This window comes from Phaethon aethereus, assembly GCF_964289735.1.
Source record: "Phaethon aethereus genome assembly, chromosome: 2".
Classification (NCBI taxonomy): Eukaryota; Metazoa; Chordata; class Aves; order Phaethontiformes; family Phaethontidae; genus Phaethon; species Phaethon aethereus.
Genome location: NC_138582.1, coordinates 75,446,303 through 75,472,764, shown reverse-complemented (window position 1 = coordinate 75,472,764; position 26,462 = coordinate 75,446,303). Strand labels below are relative to the sequence as shown.

Here is a 26,462-nt window from a genome sequence, read left to right as displayed (position 1 = left end):
CTATGTGTACAAACGAGAAACAACTATTTCTCACAGTTTTTCAAATTAATGTGTTTCACATTTTGCTGTGCATTTCCCTTTCTTCAGTACTGCGCAGTGACCATCCCCGTCTCTCTCCCTGGGTGCCCCATCGGAGCTGTCTCAGCCAGACTTAGCAAATGTACTCAGTGGAGCTTCTGTGAGATTTACACTGACACCCCTTCCCAGCATTTGAGTGAATGGCTCTGTCAAAGCTCTGTGGAATTAGTTATGATCAAAGACTGAGATTTATAAAGTTGTGAATAGCTAGGATTAGGCATTTACCTCACTTTACTAGACTCTCTGCTTTCTTATTCTTCTTTTTCATAGCTTTGATTTATTTTATATCATCAAAAATTGCAAAAGAATTACTAGGATTGATCATATAACACTAAACTTGTTCATCTAGAGATAACAAGGCCTCGGTTAGAGCTTTCTTGTCAGTATTCCTGTGTTTGAAACCTAACAAGCAGAAGGGCTGACTGCCAGCTTAAGCACCCATCAGAGCAGAGCCGGCATCCTGAATCGGTGACCGAAGCTGGATTTAAGAAGCTGTCTTTTTCAGCCCGTGGCGCTAAAAAGGTATGAGGAAGACCAACTGTTCAGGTTCACCTGAGGCTTCCAGATTTTTCAATCTGAAGAAGCTTGGCCTTCAGGAGAACTGTATTGATAAGGAAAAAACAGCAGAGGACCAAACAGGGAATTACAAATCATGCTTTTGTTAGGGTCCTGCCTGGAAGGCTATTGGGACTCTTCCTCTGAGCAAAGAGTAGCACAGGGAATGCCAAAGTTTCCTGCAAATTTCTGGGCTAGCTGGACACAGCACTTTGCATGGTGCATGCTGGGCTCAAGGGCTTTCACATCCTTTCCAATCCTAGAAAAAAATTGCAAAATTGTTGTCTAAATAAAGGAAAGCTGTGCTGAGAAGTCATAAGGATCTGTTTGTTAGAAAATACATGTTTCTGATGCTTGAGGGTGGCTGAGGTTCAGGAAGAGATCGTGGTTCTATTTTGGTTTTACCAGAAAACAATGAACACAGCTGAGCCTCTGATGCTAAGCATTTTTTCTGCTTAACTTTGGATTCCTGTCGAGTTTCTAACCGACAGCACAGACCTTAGTTTGGCTATTATGCCCTATTAACTGATTATTCAAATTGCTTCATATAGAGCCAGGCCTGCAGGGGTAGTTTGTCCAAAATACAGCTGAGAGTTCTTTTTTTGTTATTATTATTCTCTATGTTTTCAGACATCCTAAACCATAACTAATCTTTGATTTTTCTCTAGCATTTACTATGGCAAAATTCTAGGTTTTGTCATGATGTTCCAAGTTCTGGTGACTTTCCACTTCACTGTGTGAAATGTTTTGGTATGTAAATACTTACGGCTATGAATCAAACTGCTGGTTATGGTGGTGGGTGGGATTTATTTTATTTTATTTAGGATGGGTACATTCCACATCTCTTGTGGCAAATATGATGAATGCTATGATAGGTATGAAACAGCAAAGTAGGGAGACTCAACATCAGCATTTAATGCAAGACTCAGGCTGTGATACAGATTATTAAAGGCCTAGAAGAGAAAAGTAATTAATTTATTTATTTTTATTGCTTTAATAGAAGAAAACAAATGTATTTCTACTTGTGTCACTGGTTCCTGGTTTTGGATATTTAAAACAACTGAGGTACAAATCTATACAAAGCAAACATCTCCAGGATAAACACGCAGCCACGTATCTGTGGATATGCTAAGGATCCCTTTAATACAAATATGTATGTGGTCTGAGCTACGTGGCATGGTTGGTGGCTTTGAAATGGAATGGCATATGGTCAGTTATGGCGGAGACATTAACTTTATTCTTAATTCGGTTGGTATGGGCAAATGTGGAAATGGGTTGTAAAAACAGTGGTTTTGGAAAGGAGATCTATCCATGAAATCAAAACTCTTGGTAAGGTCGCATCTATTCATAGCATCAGACCTTTATTAGTCATTGATAACAACAACAACATACAAAATCTGATCTGTTAAGGTGCTGCTATTTTAGTTTTAGGACAAGGAGGACACATTTTTTTCGTGCAGCTAGGTTTATTTGAAGCATGAAGTCAAGCAGATTTGAAAGGAGGTGAATAAAAATGTGAAATTTGTGATCTTACTTTTTGTAAGAATATCTTGGACGTGCCTGTAAGCAATGCAGTAGAGGAAGAGACACGAGATGGGTTAAGAAAAGTTTTCTTTCAAACCCATACCACAAACAAAAGACTCTATTTATGTATAGGTAGGGATTCACCTATTAATGCATGGGTAATAATAAAAAATTTAAAAAAGTTACAGCTTGATGAGTATTTCGTGTACTGGTCCTATTGCTGTCTCAGTTTGATATCGCCACCTTTTCTCTGAATTAAAATACCTTTGTGGAAGGGTGCTGTTTGCTCTTTGTGGATCTTGCTGAAAGGAAATGTTTTACACCTGGTATACATGCGAAGTCCAGTTGACAGCACTGGACTTCGCTATAAAAGCAGCGGTAGATTTTCCCTGCTTGAATTGTAGTAGGAATGAAGAAAGCACTGAGACTTAAATGAGGTTATAGCTGCATGGCAAATGAAAGCACAGTGTGACTCAGCCTAATATTCCCCCCCCCCCGTGTATTTAGCTTTGGTGCACTACCTGAGGAAATGTAATGCCAGACCAGGATTTGATTACATTTCTCCAGAGGCCCGTGGTAGTCTTATGCACTGGCCTATCTGTGCCTTAGAGGATTCACCTCCACAGTCTCTTCCCCGTGTTTGTAAACATGATCCTCTGAGGCCAGGAAAGTTTCTGATGGGAGGAAAAAAAAAAAGACAGCAGTTTGGCAGGATGCCATTTCCAGATCCCTCCCTTTGAAGTAAGGGGCAATAACTGTGACCTTCAAGTGTCAACCAACATGCAGTTCCAAGCTCTGAAAATAGCATTTCTTCTCCCTTTCTGTGTATGTTTCAGTATTTATTGCTCCTAATGTCTCCCTGCATCATGATTCTGTTTCTTTACCTCTTCTGCTCATACAGCAGTGCTGTTCAATGATCAGAGAGTTGGGGCTCTTGAAGTCTTTGCACAGCCCTTGCTAGCGTCTTAAACAAGACCGCTGTCTTGCTCTGCTTTGATGTGTCCTATATAAACCAACTGCAGCAATCAAAAATGTGGAGGCATTACCTAGGTATTATTTAGGTGTGAAAAGTTGTTACTGATAATATTTTAGGGATAAGAAAATAACAGTAACCTAAAGATAAAGAACAGCATAATGTGAACATATAAAGAACACGCTTACTTTACATTACTTGTCATTTCCTCAACTTTTTTTCTGAAGAGTTTTCTTTATTTAGGGCAGAAATTCCAGGATAATTTTCCTTTTGACCTTTGTAATTATTCATCTTAGTTTCCCTTCTGTGCGGAAGGCCAAATTTTGAGGCTTTCCAACTAAGTTGTTGGCTGTATCATTTCATGTATTTTCATCTTCACATAATTGCACCAACTGCAGTGGTCTGTCACATGTAGCAGTGGAATGGAAATGGGCAGCGGGGTTAACAGGTGGCTTCTTTCCTTTTGTTTTTAATGGAGGAGGAAAGTATATTGCCATATCTTTATACAGAGTAGTAAATGATGAATTTGAATTATTACCACTTTTGACTTGCACGTAAAAGTCTAGTTGAGCCTGTTCTGGAAACTAGGATAGAAGAAAGGAAGAAGAAGCAGAAGTATACCAAAACATTTGTTTATTTTACAAGAACTTAGGGATTTGGTTATGGATTGTGCTGTCTAACCTATGGAAGTGGAATTTCACTCGTGAATTGAGGATAATGGCAAGTGATTGCAAAAGAAAATAAAATTGCATCCACTGTGACTTGTAAAGATCTCTTCTTGATGGAGCATTTTTCATTTTCTGTTTGTTCACCTGTGGGCGGTTCGGTGAAGCAGCTTTCCACATGCTGTGCAAGAGGTAAAACAGGTCAGAGGTTTCAAGGTGGGTGAGGAACAATCTGGAAAGAAAAATTTGAGACCAACTGTAGTATTTAATTTAGAATAATATTCTGGAACGGCTAATGGTGATCTTACTTCAGAGAATGTGGGCTGTAGTCCTAGTCAGGAGCTGCTCCTCTGAAAGGCAGTGAAAGTTTAAACGAAAGTAATTTGAAGAAGTTAAACTGAAAAGCACTTGACTTAATTACAAAGAGAAAGAAGAAGAGAACATTCCTCATCAGTAATTAACTGCACATAGGGTGATTTTCTGAGAGTGTGGGAATAATGCCTGATAGCTTTACAATTCCCCGGTCCTTTCTCCTCTGGGTCACTTCAGAATTCCAAGACCCCTCTTTTCACTGAACTCCAGTGTTTGCATATCTTGGGAATTTCTGTGTAATTCTGTGGATGCTCACAAAAGGCTCAGAAGTACACTTAGGGCCTTGTCTAATAACCTGCAAAATTAAGAAAGAAATATTTAGCAAGACTTTAGTAAACGTTAAATGAGCCCTACACAAATTGGAATCATATACCAAAAGGGAGATACTTTAATCTTCTGTTATCTCATTAATTAACTTTTATGTGCATTGTATGTGCAGACCAAAATGTTGGTAGCCTAATTATGGCAAGACCATCCTTTTTCCTATTGGAAAACCACATTAGTGGTCAAATTCTTCCTGAATTAAAATGATGTAAAGCATATCTTACACTTAAAAAATTTCCTTTGATACCAAGCAGAGCAGAATGTGTTTCTTAGCTCATGCTTATTTTCTGGCTTTGGTGGGGTTTTTTTCTGTCAGCACAGCCTTTGATTTTTCTATTAGCTGTGTCTTTGGGGAGGAGGGGTTGGAGCAAGGAGAGTCAGAAACTTGTGTTTCTGGGCTACAAGCTAGAACAAGGAAAGCCTGAGTTTCTTCAAGCTGCCTTCATCAAAACCATGTGAAGGGAAGAGTTTGGGGGGAGCCTGGAGAGGACAGAAGCTAGATAACCTTGTATACATTGTTCATCTCTGGGGACCAGTAAGATGGAGAGCATTTTTTGGTGCTTTGAGTTCTTGTGGAGTGAGGGTCAATGTCTTCAGAGTGGTGCCTTAGTTTTAAAATCATCTAGCTGCGGCTAGGTTAGGTGTGTGTTAGGTATGATGCCTGGCATCCTACAGACTTTGCCCCTGCCTTCAGCTAAACTTGTAGATGAGTCCCTTCATTATCATTTCCTTTCACCAGTCTGTGTTTGTGTCTGTGCAACTTAGAGTAGCTATTTAATATCAGCAGGACAAGTTTGATTGGCACTCTTTTTATTCCTTTTTTTTATAATTTATTTTAAAAAGGAGAAAGGTTAATCCATTAGTTCTAAAGCCTTTGCCTAGATTTCGTTTTGATGCCCTAGTGGTTCTCTATCCATAAACTGCACTTTCATAGCCTGTTTAAACATGTGTGTATTTTAAGGGGCTATAACTACTGTCAAGTCAAACTTTAGTTGAAACAACCGAGCAAAACCTGCGCCCTAGCAGGTGCATGTTAGCTGCCATGACTGATGGGATACTTTATAAAGATTTGTGGGGTTTTTGGTTTGTTGGCTGGTGGGCTTGTTAGCCTGTAGCAGTAATCCATTTTAAAGGTGAAAATAAACACCATGCTTGTTTTGAAATTTGTTTTCACTGCTATAAAGATTTTGTTTAAATACTTCTAATCTGGTACTGTTATCATGGAACTGAAGTAACCTAGAAATAGCCTTAAGGTTAGTTGAATATATCTGATCCTTCAGCATTAGGGCCCCTCACTACAAGAAGGACATTGAGGTGCTGGAGCATGTCCAAAGAAGGGCAACGAATTTGGTGAAGGGTCTGGAGCACAAGTCTTACAAGGAGTGGCTGAGGGAACTGGGGTTGTTTAGTCTGGAGAAGAGGAGGCTGAGGGGAGACCTTATCGCTCTCTACAACTACCTGAAAGGGGATTGTGACGAGGTGGGTGTTGGTCTCTTCTCCCAAGTAACTAGCGACAGGACGAGAGAAAATGGCCTCAAGTTGTGCCAGGGGAGGTTTAGACTAGATATTAGGCAAAATTTCTTTACTGAGTTAGTGGTCAAACATTGGAACAGGCTGCCCAGGGAAGTGGTGTAGTCACCATCACTGGAGGTGTTCAAAAAACATGTGGACGTGGCACTTCAGGATGTGGTTTAGTGGGCGTGGTGGTGTTGGGTTGATGGTTGGACTTGATGATCTTAAAGGTCTTTTCCAACCTTAATGGATTCTGTGATTAGCTGAAGCCCTTCCATCCTGCCTCAGGGTAGATATTTGCCTTTTGTTGAACAGGATAGGTTCCTCTGTGCTACTGAAAAACATGCTGGCTTCTGCAACCGAGTTTAATTTAAAACCTCCTACAAATAATTTTTCTTAATTTAATTCTACTATTGTATTGACACCAAATTTGTATGTGTATTTGGGAGGGAAAGTGAGCTTTTCCACATCATCCCTTCTCCATTGCACACAGAAATGAACACATAACCCTGAAAGGTTGAATTCAGGGTTATGAGTTGAAAGTTGAAAACAGATGAATTCAAAAAATCTGATGTTCTGTTTGAGCATCTGTCTGTCTGATGTTAGTAGTTTTACAAGAATGTCATCTGTCTGTAGCCAGTGTTTTCCTGTTTTAATAAATGGTCAAGTGGAAATTTCCTTTTCTACCTTTTGTGAAAGATGTAGCTAGCAGGTACCATCTGTTTTCATGGACAGAATTTTTGTTCCCTAATAATACTGAGGAACAACTATTGGTTTGGTTGAAAGAACAGCACACTTGATTCCTGCCTGTGAGCTTACCCCTCTCCTCTCATCTGAATCTGATCCACTTTCTAGGGTGGTGTGGTTTAACCCCAACTGGCAACTAAGCCCCACGCAGCCGCTCGCTCACTCCCCCACAGTGGGACAGGGGAGAAAATCAGAAGAGTAAAAGTGAGAAAACTCATGGTTTGAGATGAAGGCAATTTAACAGGTAAAGCAAAAGCCGCACACGCAAGCAGAGCAAAACAGGGAATTCATTCACCACTTCCCATCAGCAGGCAGGATTTCAGCCATCTCCAGGAAGGCAGGGCTCCATCACATGTAATGGTTTCTTGGGAAGATGGACACCATAACCCTGAATGTCCCCTCTCCCCTTCCTTCTTCTTCGTCCCAGCTTTATATACTGAGCATGACGTTGTATGGTATGGAATATCTCTTTGGCCAGCCTGAGTCAGCTGTCCTGGCTGTGTCCCCTCCCAGCTTCCTGTGCACCTCCAGCCTCTTCGGTAGCAGGCCAGCATGAAGAGCCGAGCAGTCCTTGACTACTTAGCAACAACCCAAAACATCAGCACATTATCAACATTTTCTCATTCCATATCTAAAACACAGCCTCACCCTAGCTTCTATGAAGAAAATTAACTCTATCCCAGCTGAAACCAGGACATAGGGATAGTCCAGGTGTCTGAAACTGTGAGTTTAGCTACTGAAAGAGGTCTTTCCAAGCATTGAGCATCGCTCCTAAGCACATACTTACTTCCATTGTGCAAATTTCCCTTGACCGAACTTAGCTTCCCCAGGCTGGGCAGCATGCCCACCTCCACACACACCACCGGTCATCTCTGCAGCCAACACAGGCACAGGCAGCTCCTTCCTCTGGCTTTTCCAGCTGGTTGCCATGTACCTGCTGTCCTCCTACAGTTGTTATTAGCAGAGGAAGAGACCTTTCCAATCAAAGCTTCTTCTAAGCTTTTGATCCAGAAGTTAAGGAGATTTGAGGAAAGAGTCCTTTGCCTGACAGAAGAATCATCTGGCTGGTATCTCTAAAATTAATCCACCATTTAAGGTATGATGATGGACCCACAGAGCCACTTCCCTGTTTCTGGGCAGTTGGAGAGGAGCGAAGACGTCAGTTAACTTGCAGCCTCTGTCATAAGAAAGGCTGAGTCAGGTGATTGTAGAGGTCCTCTTTTTGGGTCAGGAGTAAAAAAATAATTTTCATTATTTTGTCCATCTCAAATCTCAGCAACTGACTCTTGTGGAGCAGGCACTGCTCTTGGCTATCAGCAGCCTTGGGAATGCCAGTCTACCAAACCCGTTGCTCTAATAGGCGTGTAACACCTGCACACCATGAGCTCTGAGCTGATGGGATGCGTGTATGATTTGCATATGGTCACTTCTTAGAGCTCACCCTGTTAATTCAGTTTTCATTTTCATTATCCATAGTTCAGGTATATGTGCAATAATTGAGAGATTATTTATTGAGTCAATCAAGAGATTGACTTCTAACAAAATATTCAGCTTGGAAACAGTACCCATTAGGGAAGTGTTAAGGCCTGATTATAAACTGTAAAAACAAGTGTGCCACAGAGGGTTGCTGTACATGCATATTTTTTTTTTAAATATGATATTCTCAAATAATATACAAATTAAGGGGCTGTTACTCTTGATCTGCTCCTTTCGAGTACAGCAAGTCATAATATCTGAGGAGCGGGCTCTTGACTTTTTACTTCCTAAACAAAATTGCAGATAAACATTACAGCAGACAGAAGTGTTTCCTGCATGTGACATTATTAATAGTTCATGACCCATTATGAAGGAAGACGGGCTAAACATTCCCTTCAAGAGGGAATGTTTAGCCCCTCTATGTAGGTCACATCACCTCCTGGTCTAAGTTCTGTTTCTCATTGTAGGCAGGCATGTGTCTCTGGCTGTAGGCTGAAACCAAAACCTTACAGGTCCCAAACTGGTCTTTATGTGATAATCGTTTTCAGTCTAGTAACTGACTTAAAGATAAAATTATTTCCCTGTTGTTTTAAAACAGCCTTCAGCACGTGGATGTATTGCACAGCTTACCTGAAAGAAGCATCTGTGTAAAAAACTAAGGTCCTTTAAGCATAACTATCTTTTATATATATATTTTGAAGAGCTATTTCTATTTTAATCATGTCTTTAAGTAAATGCCGCTGCTTATGGAAAATATGTCATTGATGGCTCTGGAAATTGAGATATCAGAGTTCCGTTTCCTGGTTTGTTTTTCAGCTGTTAACTTGAGCTTATATGGACATTTCTATTGTAATTCTAAAAGCTGTTTGTTTTTAAGAATTTTTTTGCACTCAACTAGTCCTTCCAGGGTGAGGTGCAGACTTTAAATGGCAGGTTCAGGGTTATAAACACAAGATGTCAAGACAGAATTATGAGATCTCAAGGAAAAGACACAGGATGTGTTGCTCACTTGGCAAATGTTAGCTTAGGGGCCTGATGATCGTGTGTTATGAGGTGATCCTTAACCATGAGCCTCTCGGTTATGGAAGCTTTTTTCCTCTCACCTTCTCTTTCCATTCAGTGCAAATACAGCTCTGGTGGTTCCCAGTTCAACCCATATTGTATAAACTCCTGTCCTTACTACCATGCACTCATGTGAATGAATAAACTCTCAAAGAACCCTTTCAAAGTTAGGAGATCCACCATACCTGAGCAGCATTTCTGTTACGATTTTGGGCATTTCGAGACAGCTGAGGAGAGCAAGGAATTTGATGTCATCAATATGGTGCTTAAAACATAGTAAAAACGAGGCCGCTCTTGTTCGTATTAGCAATAGTGCTATCAGCATTATAGGATGCATTGTGCTCTTATCAGAGAACTGTGATCTCACAGAGCTTCAGGAGTTACTGCCCAAATGTGATTGCTGTAGGACTGGCAAATGCAGACCTTTGCCCTTCACAGGGGGTAACAGCAAAGCTAGAGTTGAGCTGCTCTCTAGTAAGGAGAAGGGACGATGTGAGTGCTCCCCGGTCAACTCCTTTTTTGGGGTTTGGGGGTTTTTTTTGGTATGCCAATGTATATGTGTGTGGAAGTCGAGGGGTGTCTCTATAGGGGAAATATATGTTTGTGGAGAAGACAAGGAGATGAGGAGATGGTTATGTCACTATGATACCTTAGGAACGGTTGAAAGTGTCTACCTTATAGATGTTTGCCAGAGTATTGGAAAAGTTCCACATGCTGCCATTTTCCTGATTATTCTATAACTAACTCCACAGAAATGCAACAAATTTTGGATTGACCCTTTGCATTTCACTCAATGAGTTCATGATCTCACATTGTAAATATTCATTATTCTTACGACATGGGAACTAATTCTAAATGGAAGAAAATGCACAGAGCATCCCTTCAGAATTGGAGGAAAGAAAACCAGCTTTCAGGAAAATGGGAGAAATATGAGTGTCTTACAAAGTTTATTACTGTTTGTATGTTTTACTTTTTGCATGGAACATAAAGTAAATGGTATTCATCATTAAATCAAGTGGAGAACTGGATCAACTGCAAATATTAAAGAAATCCAAAGAGAGAATATTTTTTAAATCTTCCACAAGTCTGTTGGTTTGGGGAGGAAAGGCATAAATGGGAGGGAGAGGAGGCAGACAATGTAGCCTTTTTTGTTTTCTTTAATATAGTTTTCTTTTTTACTTATGTGGTTTGTAGGTTATGGAGGCTTTATGCATGACTGACAATTCTCCTCTGCCAGAATTACTGCTGAACCAAAGCCTGTTTTGACCATACTAATGACTCTTTTCTGAAATAATTCATGTACTGGCATTCGATAACTTAAATATTGCTATTTGCAAATAGTCCTGAACTGATTTGGTCTCTCTGTTATTTCTAACTTAATGGTTCACCCTGTTCTGTTTTCCAGTTGAGCTATCGGCTGCTTAACAAGAATGTTTTATTTGTGTTAATTCAGAAAGTGTGATGTCCAGTGCCAGCCGTCCCATGCCAACACAGCGTGTATTGTCCTTTAAGCCAAACAGACACAGCTTAATGGCTAACAAGTTGAACATTGGTATTGTCATGAATGTTTTCCATTAATACCTCTGCAGGTGAGGCAGCAGCAAATGGAAAGCCAAGCTTGAGGGAAAAGATGGCATCTCTGGGGTCTTAAAAATCAACAGTAAAAAACCTAAATAGAGGAGAGTATAAAATTTTTGTATTGGTAGCTACCCTTGTGCCAACACATACTTAGCGAGAAGTTTCAGGTGGCTGTTTGTCTAGTGCTGTAACTCCCCCCATCTCAGTGTTTTCCTTCCATTTCTAACTTCATTGCATTTCTTTTTCCGGGGACTCACCATGTTTTCTCTTCCACCTTCTTTCTTTCCATCCCACTGCATGCCTCCTTCCTTGGTCTGACCTCAGAGAGGAGGAAGAGTATGAAGAAGAGGAAGAAGAACAGCCAGTCACAGAGCCCAATACTGAGGATGAGGGGGAGGACGAGGCCAGTAGGCAGGTCAAAGCCAGGTACCGGGATTTGGTGTTGTCCTTCCACCTTTTCCTCTGCCTTTGGCTTGAACTCACCAGCACAGTGTGCAGCAGCATCTACCTTTTCACTCACATTCCTAGGTCACCTGTTAAAGCCACCCCCCAAGGAAATATTTTTGCATTTTTAAATTTTCTTTGTTGGTGTGTATGTTAATGGCAACATGTTTAATTATGTAGGCTCAATGCGCTAGGAACTGTCTGCACTCACTGTCTTTGTACAAAATGAGTAACGCTCACAAATCTTAAAAGATTTAGCAGAAAGCATAACTTCAAGCATGGCTTAGGTTTATCATTTTAGTTAAGGCAATAGTGAAATGTTGTAGTGCTTCACTGAGTTAGGATGTTGCTTGGTTTCTTAGGTTTTCATCTGTATTTTCATGATACAACCTTATTAGCAACATCTGTCAGTATGAAGATTGACATTTGTTGAATGCTGCCTATGATTTCTATGAATTTTGTTCATGTTTTAATAGGAAAGAACTCCTTAGAGGCAAAGCTGATAGATATACATCATTTTCTACATACCTGCCCATCTGTGTATATATGGATATAAACAAACCACCTATCAAAATAATATTCTCATGTAAAATTTTCCACTTATTTCTGAGGGATATATAGATTTGGCATCTGGCAACTTTACCCTAATAAATTGGAGGAATGAAAATACGTTCTTTCTTCCAGACAGCCATTTGATTTAGGTTAAATTGTTTGGCTTTGCAACTCGGCAAATGAGATTGGATTTTTTTTTTAAATAAACCACATTCATGCAGACGCTATACAGCAGAGAAGGAAGAAAGGAAACTGTTTAATGTGCAAATTCCAAAGAAAATACTGTACTGTTGTTATTAATATCTTCCAGTCTGCAAATCTTGCCAATGGCTGCCTGAAATTTCAAAATTAAGTGATAATTTCCTCAAATCCAGTTCTTAAAAGCCAAAGCTAAGACACAAGTTATTAGTAAATCAGGTGAATATGCTAAAATACTGTTTAAAAAAAAATGAGGAAGAGCCATGTGCAGGGCGTGAGGTGCTTTTTGGCCCTCGGTCCTAATAATAGTTTAAAATAATACAATAATAAGAGATACCTGTGTGATAGTCCCATGACTTTTCTAAATACCTCCTTTCACTGTCACTGTGGTATAACAAAAGTGATCTGTACCCTGACCGCTGGTGTTAGATGCTGTCAGGACGGGTAGGACTAGCCTGGCTTCCATGACTCCTGTCATGCACAGCTGGGGCACTAGACGAAGGTTTCCAGATTGCCTACTCTGCCTCTGTTGTGACAACAATTACCTGGTATATACCTGATGATTAAATTCATAATATCCTAATATATATAATATGTATTATATTTTTGTTGCATACTCTGCGCCAAACCCACACTCAGATAAGGGCCATGCCTTGCATGCTTGTAGGTGGATTGTAGATGTGGTCTCAGGAGAATGAAATCGGCCACCTGCCAAGTGATCCAGCCCACAGCCCACGCACAGTGTTTATGCTGGAGACACTAGTGAAAACAGCTATCTGGGAGTGCAGATCCCATGGCTTTTCACCTGCCTTGCTGCTTCTGTCACTCACCAACACCTGCCTTCACTAGAGCAAAGCAGATGTGTTTTCTGTTGCACTCGGTGCAACTCTGAACATCTCTATCTAACAGCAACATGGGATGCTGACACTCAGAGAAATTAGTGCCTTCATACCTGGCAAATGATCTGATAAAGCTTTGCTTTTGAAATTATTCTCAACCTTAATTTTGGCAGAACAGAGCTGATTGAGTATTTTTTATTTTCGTCCTTGGTGGATGAGCGTTTTCAGTAAAAATATCAGATCACCAGGGAGGATGATCATCAGATATCTGGCCTTCAGGAGGCAGTCATGCAGATTGTATCTTGAAGCATCTATACTCTGTAGACCACATCATACAGTGTGTTGAGACTGCTTTGTGCTGCTCTGCTTACAACCTAACTTGAAATACTTGAAAATTGTTCAGAAAATGTTTGTGAAAAGGTCCATGAAAATTAGTTTCGAAGCCTTTGGGCTTTCCTTGAAGCTGAGTCACTTCCACTCTTCAGTATTTGCAACCCCCAGAAGAATCCCACTGGGATACAAAGATGTGGGTTTCCTTACTTTAAAAAAAAAAAGGTAATCATTGTCTACATTTGGGAAGTTTTTGTTTGTCTGACTCTCCTAGACTTCATTCTTTTTCCTACAGGTGGTATGATCTATTGATCTCTCTTTTCCCTGTTTATCTCTCCTTCCTCTTCCCTTCCCTTTCTCATGATGCTTTCCTTCTGCAGTGCGGTCCCAGGTGTGCGGGAGGCTGTGAATGAAAACCTTTCATGGTGCTCTGATTCTTCAGCCATCTCCAGTGCCATCTCTCCAGCTGAGAGGCCTCTCTTCTGCTCTAGAGCAAAGAGCTCTTCTAGCAGCTCCTCTTCTGTGCCTGACTCATCTGTCTCTCATCATAATTCTGTCCTTTCATCATCATCTTCACCTGCGGCAGCATTGCTAAGCTCTTCCCAAAATTCATCAGCATCCATTACTCCAAAGGCATCCCCAACGGTGGAGAAACTACCTTATGTACCACATACTCCTTTTCACCTTTTCTCGTACGACTTTGAAGAGTCTCCAGCATCTGTGAAAGAAAAGGAAGCAGAGGTGATGAGGGAGAACAGGTAGATTTTATACAGTTGACATTAATGTTTAGATAAATGAATAACACCTTCTAGGAGTTCTGTAGTAGTAATAGTGCACTCTCTGTGTTCTATTATTTCCAGAACATACTGTATTAGTTTTAGTCCTGTAAGCCTGTATTTTGATTTGATTGGTATTCTCCCCTTGCCTTTGTTGCCTTCATTTCATCTTACTCCTCTTCAGGGTCTATAGTTAATAAGTATCCTCTACACAGCAGTAGGTAAATAACCTGTGATTTGGGAGATCACAGAAAGGATCACCATTTTCCTCTCATTTACAACCATGTAATTTGCAGACATGATTTCACAACAATTGATGGAGCTTTTCTGCTATAAAACCTCTGCTATACCAAGTGAGATCAGATCAGCAGTTGAAATTCAGGGGTGAAAACCTAGCTTCAAAGACTGAACTGCCAAATCCCGAATTTGCTGGTAGATTACAGTGCATAACCCTGTCATGTGCAATTTCAACTTGTGCTTGTGTTAAGAAAAGTAGATTAAACCCTATAAAGAGAATATAGCAGTCAGACAGTTTTCCCTCCACGTCATCTGGTCAGCTCAATTGTCCCTCATGCATTTCTCTTAGTTTTTAATTTTTATTTTTCCCCACCCATTTAAAAGCAAAAAGAAACTGCTTTGTCTCAATCTGTTTTCAGGTAAAACAGATTGACAATAGGTAGTACTAAAAACAATGTTAGGGAATCACCTTGAAAAGAAGTTGATGATTTTTAGCTATCTTTCCCAGTGTTCAGTGTTGTTTGATTTAGCTGTTGAAAATATACACAAATATTGTGAGCATATTTATTTCTTCCTTTCTCCAGCAGTCCTTCTGAATTCCTGCATGTGAACAAATACTTGGATTCCTTTGATCCCTTTAATTTTCAATATTTCTCTTGTAATAGGTGGGTGGGTTTTGTTGCATTTTCATTTTGATAAAAAGCCTGTAAATCCAAGTGGCTGTTGACAGCGGACTCAGTTCACATCTCTTTCCTTACCTGCAGCTTAAACACTGGGATTCCTCTAAATTTACGTTTTCCTGCATTGGTGCAATTTTCCCTTAGGCCTCTCACACTCATTTATTGCTCTCTTATTGCTGCTGCTGTTAGAGTTATGCTTTTTAGAGAGTAGATTCCTAAATACCTCCTGTTCCTGCAATATTTAGCATTTTTGCAGTGATTTTTTTACCTCTGACCATCCTTGTGCTTCTAGTTACCACATAGGATCAAGGGTCTGATTTTGGGGAAGGATTGTGCTGGGTTTATTTGGAGAAAAAGGAGGGCAAAGCTTGCACGATTTGGGCAGCAATATGTTCATTAAAGATGTAAAAGTCTGGGGTTTCTTCAGGGTGAAGGCTTCTGGGACAAGGCCATTGCATCTGCATTGGTATGTGAGACAAGAAGGGAAAATGGATTGTGTACAGGATACAGACTTACCTGGTGTGCTGGTTTTGCCTTGCTACTCTTCCAGCATCTCTGTCTCCCTCTAAATTTCATATATAGGGATGCCTTGGCCAGGCTAGTCCCTCTGAATTTGGTTTTGTTAATGCTTGTAGGTCTGAGTCTGTAGAAGGTGTGTTCTCTCCATTTTAATGAGCATTATCTTTGGACTAACTGAAATTCCTTGGTCTGAAAAAGGATTCTGCGCTGTGTCAGCCTTTTCACGGGGCAGAGAAGAAAAGCAAATATCATGGTTGATAAGAAGGGGTCCTTTCAGTTGATTGAAATGGAAATGGAGATTTCTGTTAGTGTTAGGAACACACCAGATGAGTTGTTCTCAGGACAACAGAGTTTTTTTGTTGCTCACTCAGTACGGGCACAGGAAGAACATTTTCTGAGCTGAACTTGCTGGAGGGAAGACCCATGCCAGGACTGTGCTACCAGAGAAGTCCCACATTGCCCAGCTACACAGCCCTCCACTGGGCCACTGTCTCCAATCTCTAGTTAGTTTTCTTCTAGGGCCGGAATGCCAGGAAAGCAATTATCTCCCATTCTGCAAAATTCTTTTTGTAGCACAGAAACGTTCATGTTAGCATTTTTTTCCCACAATTATTCCCCTGTTCCTAGGAAGTCAGCATGGTGTCTCAAAAATAGGTGGAGGCAGGGGGTGTTTTCTAAAACGAAAACCTGGAATTGTTGCCAAAGAGGGAAGGGGACATGTTCTCTAAAAGATGATCCCTTCCCCTATAAAAACCCCTAACTGAAATTTATTCTGATTTTAACATGGGCGTTGGCAGGCAGCAGTGCTGTTGTACCCGAAGGAATGAAGCTTGAAACTCTGAGTGAAATTTTGCATGACTAGCTGAGTGTGCTAAATGGAGCTGAAGGAAACCAACCAGCCTTTTCAAATAAAATTGCTAAGTGAAATTACTGAGTGCTGATGTGTGTGGGAGAAGCAGCAGCAGAGAAAAGATGCGGTGAAGGAGGATATATTATATCTTATAATAAGAAAAATGATGTTGCCCGTTTTCCTGAAGTGAATTTTGTCACTTGGATGAGTTGGCCTCATGAGTTGGAATAGTTCACCTATGGAGCATCAATACCCTTTCCACGTGGGAAAATGGTATCATCTGTGAATAGAAATGTTAACGTTTTTCCAAGTCGGGTATCTCTCCTTGACATGCTGGTTAAGTATGGTTGAAAGGCACAGCAAAGCAACACAACTACTGTTGCCGTTCAGTACAGGAGCGAGGATGAAAACTTTGATACAAGGGACTTTGGGGAGATGGCTGTTCCAGGAGTCCTGGAAACAATTTCTCTTTGATCAGCAAGCTCACATTGAAGTCAAGCAAGTTTTGGGGCTTTTTAATGGAGGGAATGGCTGGTAGGAATTCCTAAAGCCATGCTTCCCAAGGCATGTCTTTTTAACCCTGGTGATGATTTTTTACAGACACTGGAAGAAATGGCACATAAACAATGACTTATGTTGGGGGAGGGGAAAGAAAATACGGCCTGCTTTAACTGAAAAGAATGTGGATGCTTTTCATTTATAATGCAAACATTTGCAAATCTTGGATGTCCCTGTTCAGATCGTGTCTCGGGAATGCTGCTGTTTTCCTTAATTTCACTGGATATGAATACTGCTGACATGGATGGATTTGGGCCCTTTTCTGATGGCTGGGTATCAGGTCCTAAAACAGCTAATAAATTTGAGTAACTGAGCAGTGATTTAAGTACTCCTGCTCTGAGTTGTCACTTGGGAAGACCATTCCATAATCTTTATGTACATTATTTTCCATACCAATAGCTCACTGTTTGAATCAAGTATGTCCATGACATGGTTGATATTAAAATGACATGATATGTAGCATAGTTTGAAGCTGGGATTAGAGCTATATTTTCAGAAGGTGGATGTTTGAGAAGTTCTGGGGTATGGGATCACCACCACCCCCTAAACAAGAGGATTTACTGTTGCATGCCTGCTTGCTGACGAATTCTTTCTGTCTCTCCCTTTCTCCTACTTTCCTTCCCATTGCTTCAGATACAATAGCTATGGCAGCAGCTCTTACTCTTCTCCGCGACCTTACTCTGGTGTGAGTGCCCCTACGACACCCACTTCTCGTTATGGGACAACTGTCTCGCCGCCTCAAGAGGCCAAACCTGACAGGTTTGTAAATTAATCAGTGTTTTGACAACAATTCCTTTATAGACAGGATGAAGGAGATAAGTGTAAGCTGTTCTGAATGGGTACTAGAAGTATCTCGTAGCCAGATCTTTTCTAATGCTTGAAAGAGAGCGTATGAAAATCTAGACAGGTTCACTTCCCACTCATTCTCAAGCCTTTCTTTGACTTGTTAAATCCTGTTAAAGGATGGATGTATTTTCATCCTGTTTCTTCTTCCACTTAAATGGATAAAACAGAGTTGCTTCACACGTATGCTGTTCTAATTATTAAAAGGTGAATCAAAGAACATTTTATTTCTTTCCATTTTTTAAAATAAATTCAGACATCTATTTTCACTTCTGTCATCTTAAATCAACTATAAAATCTTGGAAAGGTGCTTAGTTCAGAATTTCCTAGGCCATAATTTTGTCCTTCCTTGAAAATACATGATATATCTAATTATATTTTATGCACAACGTTTCTTGAAAACTCATACTAATCTACCAGTTATCAACTCACCAAAAAAAAAGAAAAATTAACAAAACACACCAGCAACAAAGAATCAGTATATTGAACAATCAAAATACTGTTTCGAATTATGTAAGGTACTAGGGGAAGAAAAAAGGTAGGAAAATGTAATGTATACATGAAAGAAATTCTTCTTGGTGAGAGATTTGGACCACCAGCAATTAACTGTCAGTTAATTTCTGTTACAACCTGAAGGTAAATGACAGCTTCCAAGGACGTCATGCTGATTCTAAGGAGGAGAGGTAGATGGTTTTAATTAATTTAGTTAAATAATTTAATTAAATAAAATAATTAAATAATTTCCAATTAGGCCAGATGGGCTTTGGATTGCTTCTTGCCAGACTAGCCTCTAATTCATAAATATTCCATCTCCCACCTTTTTTGTGAACCGAAGGCTTTTTCCGGATCCTTTTTCTATATTCCAATTTATTTTTATTAATGATTTTTAAAAATATTTCTATATGTGTATACAAATACATGTATATATGTTTGTGTGTGTATGTATATATGTTTGTGTGTGTATGTATATATGTTTCAACCTACCTAATGCCTCACATCTTTCCCAGTCTACTACTCAGAATGATTCAGGTTAAGTTCTTCCAGCATGCATGTATTTCTAGCCATGAGTTATTGATTTAATCCTTTTTTTCAAGTGAGTAATTACATTAAGTTTATCTTTGGAGAAAGGCATCATTTTTCATTTGCTCATCTTCCTAGAGTAACTTGCCTCGATTTGTCTTTCCTGATCTGAATTAAATTATTGCCGAGTGAAACCATAATAAAAAGCTCTAAACCGGCATTGTCACCCCCTTTTACCTCAGTAAAATAGACGCAAGATAAGCAAGAATTAAAGGTATCCTGCTGCTTTTGAAGTTTCAGCTTTCTAAGCCTCTGCTGTTGTAAGCTTCTGATTGCTACTGCAGCAAAAAAAACCCAAAGTGGTCAAATGCTGAGATGGCTAAAGGTCGCTGGGCCTGTCCTGCGAGAGGCTGACCGTGCTGGCCCTGCTCCAGCAAAGGAGGCGAGCTCTGGTCGCAGCCCGTGCCTAAGGGCATTGCTGGTTTGGAGCCTTGGCCCCACAGGACGAAGCTGTAAAATTCGCAGGTTCATGGAGGGTCAGGCCAGAGGGGAGCTCTGGCATCATCTGCTGTGGCCTGTGACGGGTCTCACAGGAGGTACATGAAAGCCCCCTGTGCCTTCATGTGTCTACGAGTGGCATTCCGGTATTTATCGCCACTGCTAGGAAAATATTTAATATTTTGAGGCCAGTTTGTGTAGCAGCATCTTCCAGCCATTACACCTCGTTCTGCTTTTCTCTGTGAAACTGGAAAGTGCTCTGCCTTCAACTATCAGATCTCTCTTACATGTTTTAAGTGTCTGAACATGGCGCTTGGTTGCATCGCTGTCTTTCCTTCAGGTTGCATTCACCATTCTTTCCTCTTGTGTAAATTTGCAGCTTGCTCTTCACAGTAGAACTTACCAGGATTTCTGAATCTTTATATTTGATGGACGTCACAGCCTGGTGCTTTTTGTCTGTTAGTCTCCAAGAAGCGTGAAAAATACGTGTATGCCACAGCTGCGTGTTGCCTGCAGAATAGATGCAGTTATTTCTTGGAAGATAATTAAATTTACAGGTTCAGATTCCATTTTGCATTGTTGTCTTCTTTTCGAGTGCGCTGCCATAGCAGAGGTGTGACAGCAGGCTCTAATGGTGTGTGACTGCTTTGAAGAAGGGCAGAAACCTGCTTTGATTTCATTTTCCTAAAAGACACGTGTTGCAGAGATTGATGGTTAGAACTTTGCATACTGGAGAGCAAGCTGTGTCATCCATGACGCAATGGCTGGCGCTAATTAGGAAGTGGAAGGTATTGTGGTAGTTTTCACAGTCTTCTATCAGTGATGTTTGCCTTAGATTCTGTAAACATTATTTCCTACCTCCTGACGGTAAAATTTTACGTAGAGTCAAACGCAAAAAAAAAGTCAAAAGATGAGGCGGGGAGAGGAAGACACTTGATAAGAAGCAGATGTGTATCTATGGTTAGCTCCAAGGTGAGTTTTCTGCTTTCAGCTTATGATTACAGTTATCCGAAGCTTCCACAGAAAGATCCCTGTCCTTCGTCATGCAGGGAAGAGCTTCAGATGCAGTTCCTGGTACTGTTTATCTGACCTTTGAGAATGGGGAGGAAGGAAGACGCAGCGTTTAGAGCAGTGCCCAGTGAAATGATTCATGCTCCATTCAGTTACCCTAACAGCCCTTTCAAACCTTTGGCTGCATTTTGCTTACGTAAACAAGAGCTACAACTTAGGTGGAAAGCAGCAGTGTGGTTGACATTTTGACTTTCATACTTTTAAAACCCTCTTTGGCTAAGATCAGTAGGGAATCCAAAACAGCAGTATAATTCAGTGCAACAGTAACTAGATTTTGTTCTTTGAAATCCACATAATGTATATATTTCTGATTGAACAGCACAAGAAAAGGCTTAGTTGACTGTTTCTTGGTTTCTAAATTCAGCTGCAGCCTTTTGCCAACTTCTTGCAATACTGTTGTTCTCTCTCATTTCTCTGGGTCCCCTGTGGAGAGCTGTGTTTCTGAAGTGCATATTGCAGCCATGGGAGTCCCACTGAAGAAGGGCAAATTGCAGGGCACTTTCTGTTCAGCCCTTCATTGGGAGAGAAGAAAGGGTATATTGGTTCTTTCATATCTCTCTCCTTGTGAAAGTTGCTCCTCATGCGTAAGAAATATAACCAAGTCCTCCTGTTTTCAACTGCCAAAGACTGCTTTGCTCCATAAATATATTGCTCCCACTCTTCATGACTTAAATCGCCAATTAACTCTCTCCCCAGTTTGTAAAGAAGAAAAACAAAAACCAGTCTCGATTTCTTAACGTCATAAATCTTGGTAACAAAGGGGAAGAGCAAGGCACAGCTGGAGCACACCAGGGAGAAAAGAATTTTTTTGTACCTCTGAGTTGCCGCTTTGCTTGGGGGAAGAAGGTGTTCTAAGACTCTTCTATATTTCCATGCCTTGTGCTGACACCTAGGATATTTCTGCTTAGCCAAAGATTGCCTTCTCAGACTCTGAATCCAAAATGGTCACTCAAATTGAAAGCTGCAGCCTGGAATCTGTAGCTAGACAGCAAACTCATTACTTGCAAAGCTTCACACCCCCTCATAGTGTGTTTTTGGTGGCGAAGTGGCCATAGTTAGAGGAGACCCTGAAGGAGTCGAACTTTTAAGGCAAGAGGTCCTGAATACCGCAGTGGCTTTAATTCATTCCATTGCCAGAAAAAGATCCTGCTGGTGTGTTTGCCAAGGTAGATTTCTTCTGATGCCTTTGCCAGGAGACGGTTCCCACCGGGCTTGATAGTCAAACAGTAGTGCAGTTAGCCTAGCTTGAAAAGCCTTCTTCTCAGGGCGCTGTGTGCTGAGGGGGAGGGAGTTCACGATCCCCATTCTTTTGCCTCTATCTGCTAAATCAAATGCCAGAAAGTTCATCTTGCAGTCCTCCACTTCTGGATCCTCTTGGCCAGTCATTGTGAACTTAGTCTCCACCTCTGTCTGGTTCCTCTGAAGTTCTTCCAAATCTCCAAGCTTGGTAGGGGCCTGCTATGGTGTTTGCAAATTATTCCTGTTTGATGCACTCTCCAACTTTTCCAGACTGAAGAAAGGTGAAATCTGTTTCACATCCCGTAATCTGTTTTCCCTCTTACTCGCTTTATGCTCTACAGCAGTACATTACCTTGGGCCTCCGTGATGCAGAGCCTTGAATGTTGAGTATTCATCTCCGTGTTCTTATACATCTTTTAAAGAAAGGGTACCTTCAAGCATTTATTTCTGCAACAGGTGCACACAGACACTGAGATTAGCATTACTAGATTATAGCTGATTTTTTCTCCACTAATTTTAAAGACATTTTAAACACCATACCTGAAACGTAAACATGAAGTACAGCAAAAATCTGCAAGTACTCTTCTTTTGAGTTTTACTCCTTCTTCAGGTGCCTGAAACAATGATTTTCTGGCAATGTGGTGCTTTTTTCAAATTTGTGGCTCTTAAAAGCAAAGCAAAACAAAACAAAACATTCTTGAGAATGCTAAACTACTTTTCAGTTAGATTTTGTACTAAAATTAAAGGTCCCTGTAATTGACAACACCAGGGAGGTGCTGCTAGATGAAGTTTCTTGGCAGGTTGTCTTTTTGTCTTTCCTTTTTTTTCATTAGCCATCTATCACTAATCTGCACTCTGGAGTTACGTTGCTCCAGCTGTTGAGCACTAAGGAAAAACAAGACGCCTATGAAACAAAACCCACTAGACAGCCTACAAAGCTGCTGCTGTCCCAAGAACAGCTCCTCTTTCCTTGGCTTTCTATTCTTTCTGCTTCTACCATCTTCTGTGTGTCTTAATAAGTCCTTCTGGGCTCTCGGACCAGAAGCCGTGGCTATTTTTTCTTGTGGTAAATGCCAAGCACATCTTTCACTCGGAATAACGCAATGAGGAAGGGATAGCTTGGTCGTTAGCGGCCCAGGGCAAAAGCCTCAACTTTATTGCTGAGATTTTACTAGGAAAAGTGACCGTAGGAATTACTTGATGATTTACAATTTGGGCAGCAGCGGTGGCTTACGCTGGCTTAGCTGCTTGTCGAACTACTGTGTAAGCGTTATCCCTGGCTGCAGCTTTGTAGGCTTCATCACAGGGCGCGTGCTTCAGCGGAAAGCGCGAGCCGGGTTACGGCTTCGGACTGCAACGCGCTGCGCTGGGGCTCAGCGGACGCCCACCTTCGCCTGGATCTGTGGGGAGGGGGCCTGCGAGCCACTTCCAGGCAACTGGAGAGTCGTGCGAGGCCGAGAAGCTGCGCTTGGGAGAAAGACAGAAACACGACGTAAAACCTGTAAACCTCAGGCTGCGAGAGGAGCGCGTGTGTAGAGAGTCCTCATGCATTGCCCTGGCCCTGCACCGCTCGGCCCCGCTGTCGCTTTATTTTACGTAGCAGCCCCTCAGGCCAGTTAAAAGTCTAACGTTAATCGGTTCTTCTTTCGGTCATTCTCAAATTTCTTTCTCAAAGGAAGCATTAGTCAGTAGTTTTATCTCTCAATTTTGTGTTTATTTTTGAGAGAAGTTTTGTAAAGATTCCTCAAGTAATGTTTAGTCTGTTTGCAAAATCTTATATCAACACACTTTTGAATTTGCCGTGTCATGTAGGGAGACATAACACACAAAGAGTTTCTTTAACTGTGAAAAGCAGTATGGCTCTTGGCAGCTTTGCCTCCTCTTTTGTCTCTTTCTAAGCTGGAAAGTGGATTTATTTTGTTAAAGCCAAGAGACATTTAGAGTTACTTAAGGCCTGAGGAGGAGCTGCCGACTGTTCCCTCTCTGCAGCATTCCTATGACTGCGGGAGCAGGAGCACTTTGGCAAAATGGGTAATCAGTGCTTCCTTATTAAGGTTATTAATGATTCTGACTCTTGTTATATTAAAGCAAATCCTGAGTGTTAACCTTATGACCTAAGGGGATTTCTTCTCGTAAGTCATGTGTTAATTTTTTTTTAGCTCCTAAAAATACCCATTTCTGTTTTGTATCCTTGCTATAGATACCCATTTCCATTTAGGAAATTTCAAAAAATTCAACTAGTGGAGGAAAACGCAGCCGCAAAAGAAGTGTATTTCAAAGTTAACATGAATGAAGAACTACTGAAGTTGATAATTGCATTTTTGCTGTAACGAAGTGGCTTAGAGTAAAACAGAAATATTTTTGTCAGTTTTCAACAAGATTAGAGCAATTCAGGTCACATGTTCCTTTTCACAGTATATATTCTGTGAGAGAGTATCATCAGAAAACTGCCGAGTACTTGCAAAAAAAGTGTGAGGTATATTGTGTCTCCCTGAGCTTGTGTTTTTAATAATGATTACTAATTCGCTGCTGTGTTAAATGCAGTAGGTCAGGTTAGATGAATTTTTATTCAGGAGAGTTTTGGCCTGCAATCAGTGTTTGGTCTTTGTATCCTCTGCCCTGTGTATATTTTTGTTGCTTTCTTTTTCCTCCTTTTTTTTTTCCTGTTCTTTGCTCTTTCCTATCTTTTTCCAACAAGATAAGTGACTGGTGACCTCTTTGTCCCCAGGTGCTAATGCCGTGGTGTGGAGTTACATTCACAAATGCCCAGATTAGACATATTCTTGCTGTGTGTTTTCTTTCTGGAATGAGAGTGTAATAACATAGCTTGTTTAGCTTTTGCTGGTTTTAACAGCAGGCAGAAGAAAGCTTTTCTTAATATTTTTGTATTAACTGTCCGTTCTTAATAGCCTTGTGTTCTCTACAAAACTAAAAATAGTAGTCAGAGTAAGCATCCTTCTGGGTTGTATTTGTAGAATTGAACAAACGGTTGATATTACCAGTTAGTAACATATGACATCAACATTAAAATGCTGGCATATATTAGCTATAATCCCGTTTTGTGAGTGATAACTCTATTATGCTTTCATTGAGTATTCACATCCTATTTTCTGTTAAAATCTCTTACCACTTTTGATTCAATGCCAGATAATTTTTTTTTTTAGCCTTTTCCTTGCTTACCCATTTTTCAAATGCACCCTACAGCAGTAAGACTTAAATATTCCTGAAGGTACTCTCACCCTTTAAACAGCATCAAAGCACCAGAATTACCTAAAGGCTCAGCCCAAGCCTTCCCACCAGCTGGTTTGTCCGGTCCCGCTGCCACTTGCAATTCAAGTATGAATTCAGTGAAAGCAAACGTTTGTTTTAAGCATTATTGCCAGAGGAATAGAGAGACACAAAAAAAGATTTTGCAGGCAAACCAAACATAGACAAATCCCTTCTCAAATTGTTGAGAATATTTGAGGAATACCTCTTACCACTTGCCTTTCCTTCTGGCTGTTGTACAGGTTTGTACACCCTGAAAGTAACACCCGTTTTCCTTCAGTTTTAGTTTATGCACATATAGAACATTAAGGATAGAGTTTACTAGAGACTAAAATCTGCTCATTTACAGTTGCAGTTCACATGAAAAAGAGGATTGATGCACCCAAATACCAGCTCAGTTACAGTGTTTGATAGCAACAGCGAAGCTGTGAGTTTATGAGGTTTCATAAGGCAAATGATCTCAGCATTTGGTGTGAGGTGGGATCTTCCCAGAGGGAAGATATGTCCGGCTGAGTGGGCTGGACAGTGCAGGATCTAACCACTAAGCGAGCGCTAACTCAGCAGTATCAGTGCTGTTTCATTGCCTGTTGTTTTCTAAATGTGACTGAAAACCCAAAACTTGGCTGTTTTTTTTAAGAAGTCAGTGCCACACAAGGAGTCAGCTGGCCCTGTTCCTGTCTGTTTAATTGTAACATGATTCCACAGAACCTTCTCGCGGCTTTGACTGTTAGTTTTGACCATTTCATGCCTTAAACTGTTGTGTGCAGTATGGCAGTCCAGGACTGACTGTGTTTGGGACAAATGAATTGACTCGTGTATGTGCGTGCATGCTATACAGTAGCTTGTAACTCGGATGAAGTATAGACTCATAAAATAACCCATGGGAGATGCCAAGTTTTGGCTAGTCATTATTGATTCCATTAATTTCCAAGAGGTAGCAAGCTAATATGGCACATGGATGTTCAGCAGTTTCTTAGGTGCTAGCTTTTTTCCTGTCTATGTGACTCTCAATCTTTTATTTAGATCGCGAGGCTGCTGTTCATGCATCGGCAAATCTTAGCCAAGTGAGCAGTGCTAGCCAAACTGTGCTAGATCAAACCTCCAAACAAGGTGTTTTGACATGTGGAGACATTTTACTACCAGAGTCAGGTTAGAATCCTGTCTGCAGGACTAAGCTGCACATCTCCCCGTGACTCCTCTGTAATCCCTTGGATAAGAATGTGCATTTACTGTGGAGCCCCAAAGAGCTTAGTCAGAGCTGAAGGTTTCCAACCTGCTGGATGCTGTGCAGACCTACAATCACTCTTTTGGTCTTTCAGCATCACCCCATCCTTCCTCTTAATTTTCCTTCACGTTTTATTAAGTCGTAACTTCCTTTGACTCCAAATGGAGTTTGCAGACTTCAGGGCAGCTGGATGGGATGGAACAGGATGGGATAGCAAGCTAAATACACAGAACAGGTATGACCACAGACTTGATAGGGACCATCTTTTTGCCATCTCTTCCAGTTTATTTCCAGATGTCTTCATGTGAAGGCATCATGTGTCCAGTTTTCCCCTTTCGAGAGCAATTTCTGGTAATATATCCAACCTTATTGCCATGTTTTTTCATGCTACCACAGGGATGGAGCTCTAGATGTTGAATCTTAGTACAGTGGTGCTACTGTTTCTGCTGA

The 26,462-nt window shown here is 40.8% G+C and overlaps 1 protein-coding gene across 3 annotated transcripts in view; it reads left to right on the top strand.

Moving 5' to 3' along the window:
* The window catches only part of FHOD3 (formin homology 2 domain containing 3), a gene marked incomplete at its 3' end in the record, with an annotated part of 418,667 nt that overhangs the window by 308,067 nt on the left and 84,138 nt on the right, over positions 1-26,462 (top strand). Inside the window, exons 12-14 of one of the 3 annotated variants that reach the window (XM_081996645.1) lie at positions 11,191-11,292; positions 13,610-13,987; positions 17,483-17,608. In XM_081996645.1, coding sequence (XP_081852771.1) covers positions 11,191-11,292; positions 13,610-13,987; positions 17,483-17,608 — 606 coding nt within the window. The remainder of the gene's footprint in view (positions 1-11,190; positions 11,293-13,609; positions 13,988-17,482; positions 17,609-26,462) is intronic. The other 2 variants (XM_081996646.1, XM_081996647.1) reach the window with 2 other exon arrangements.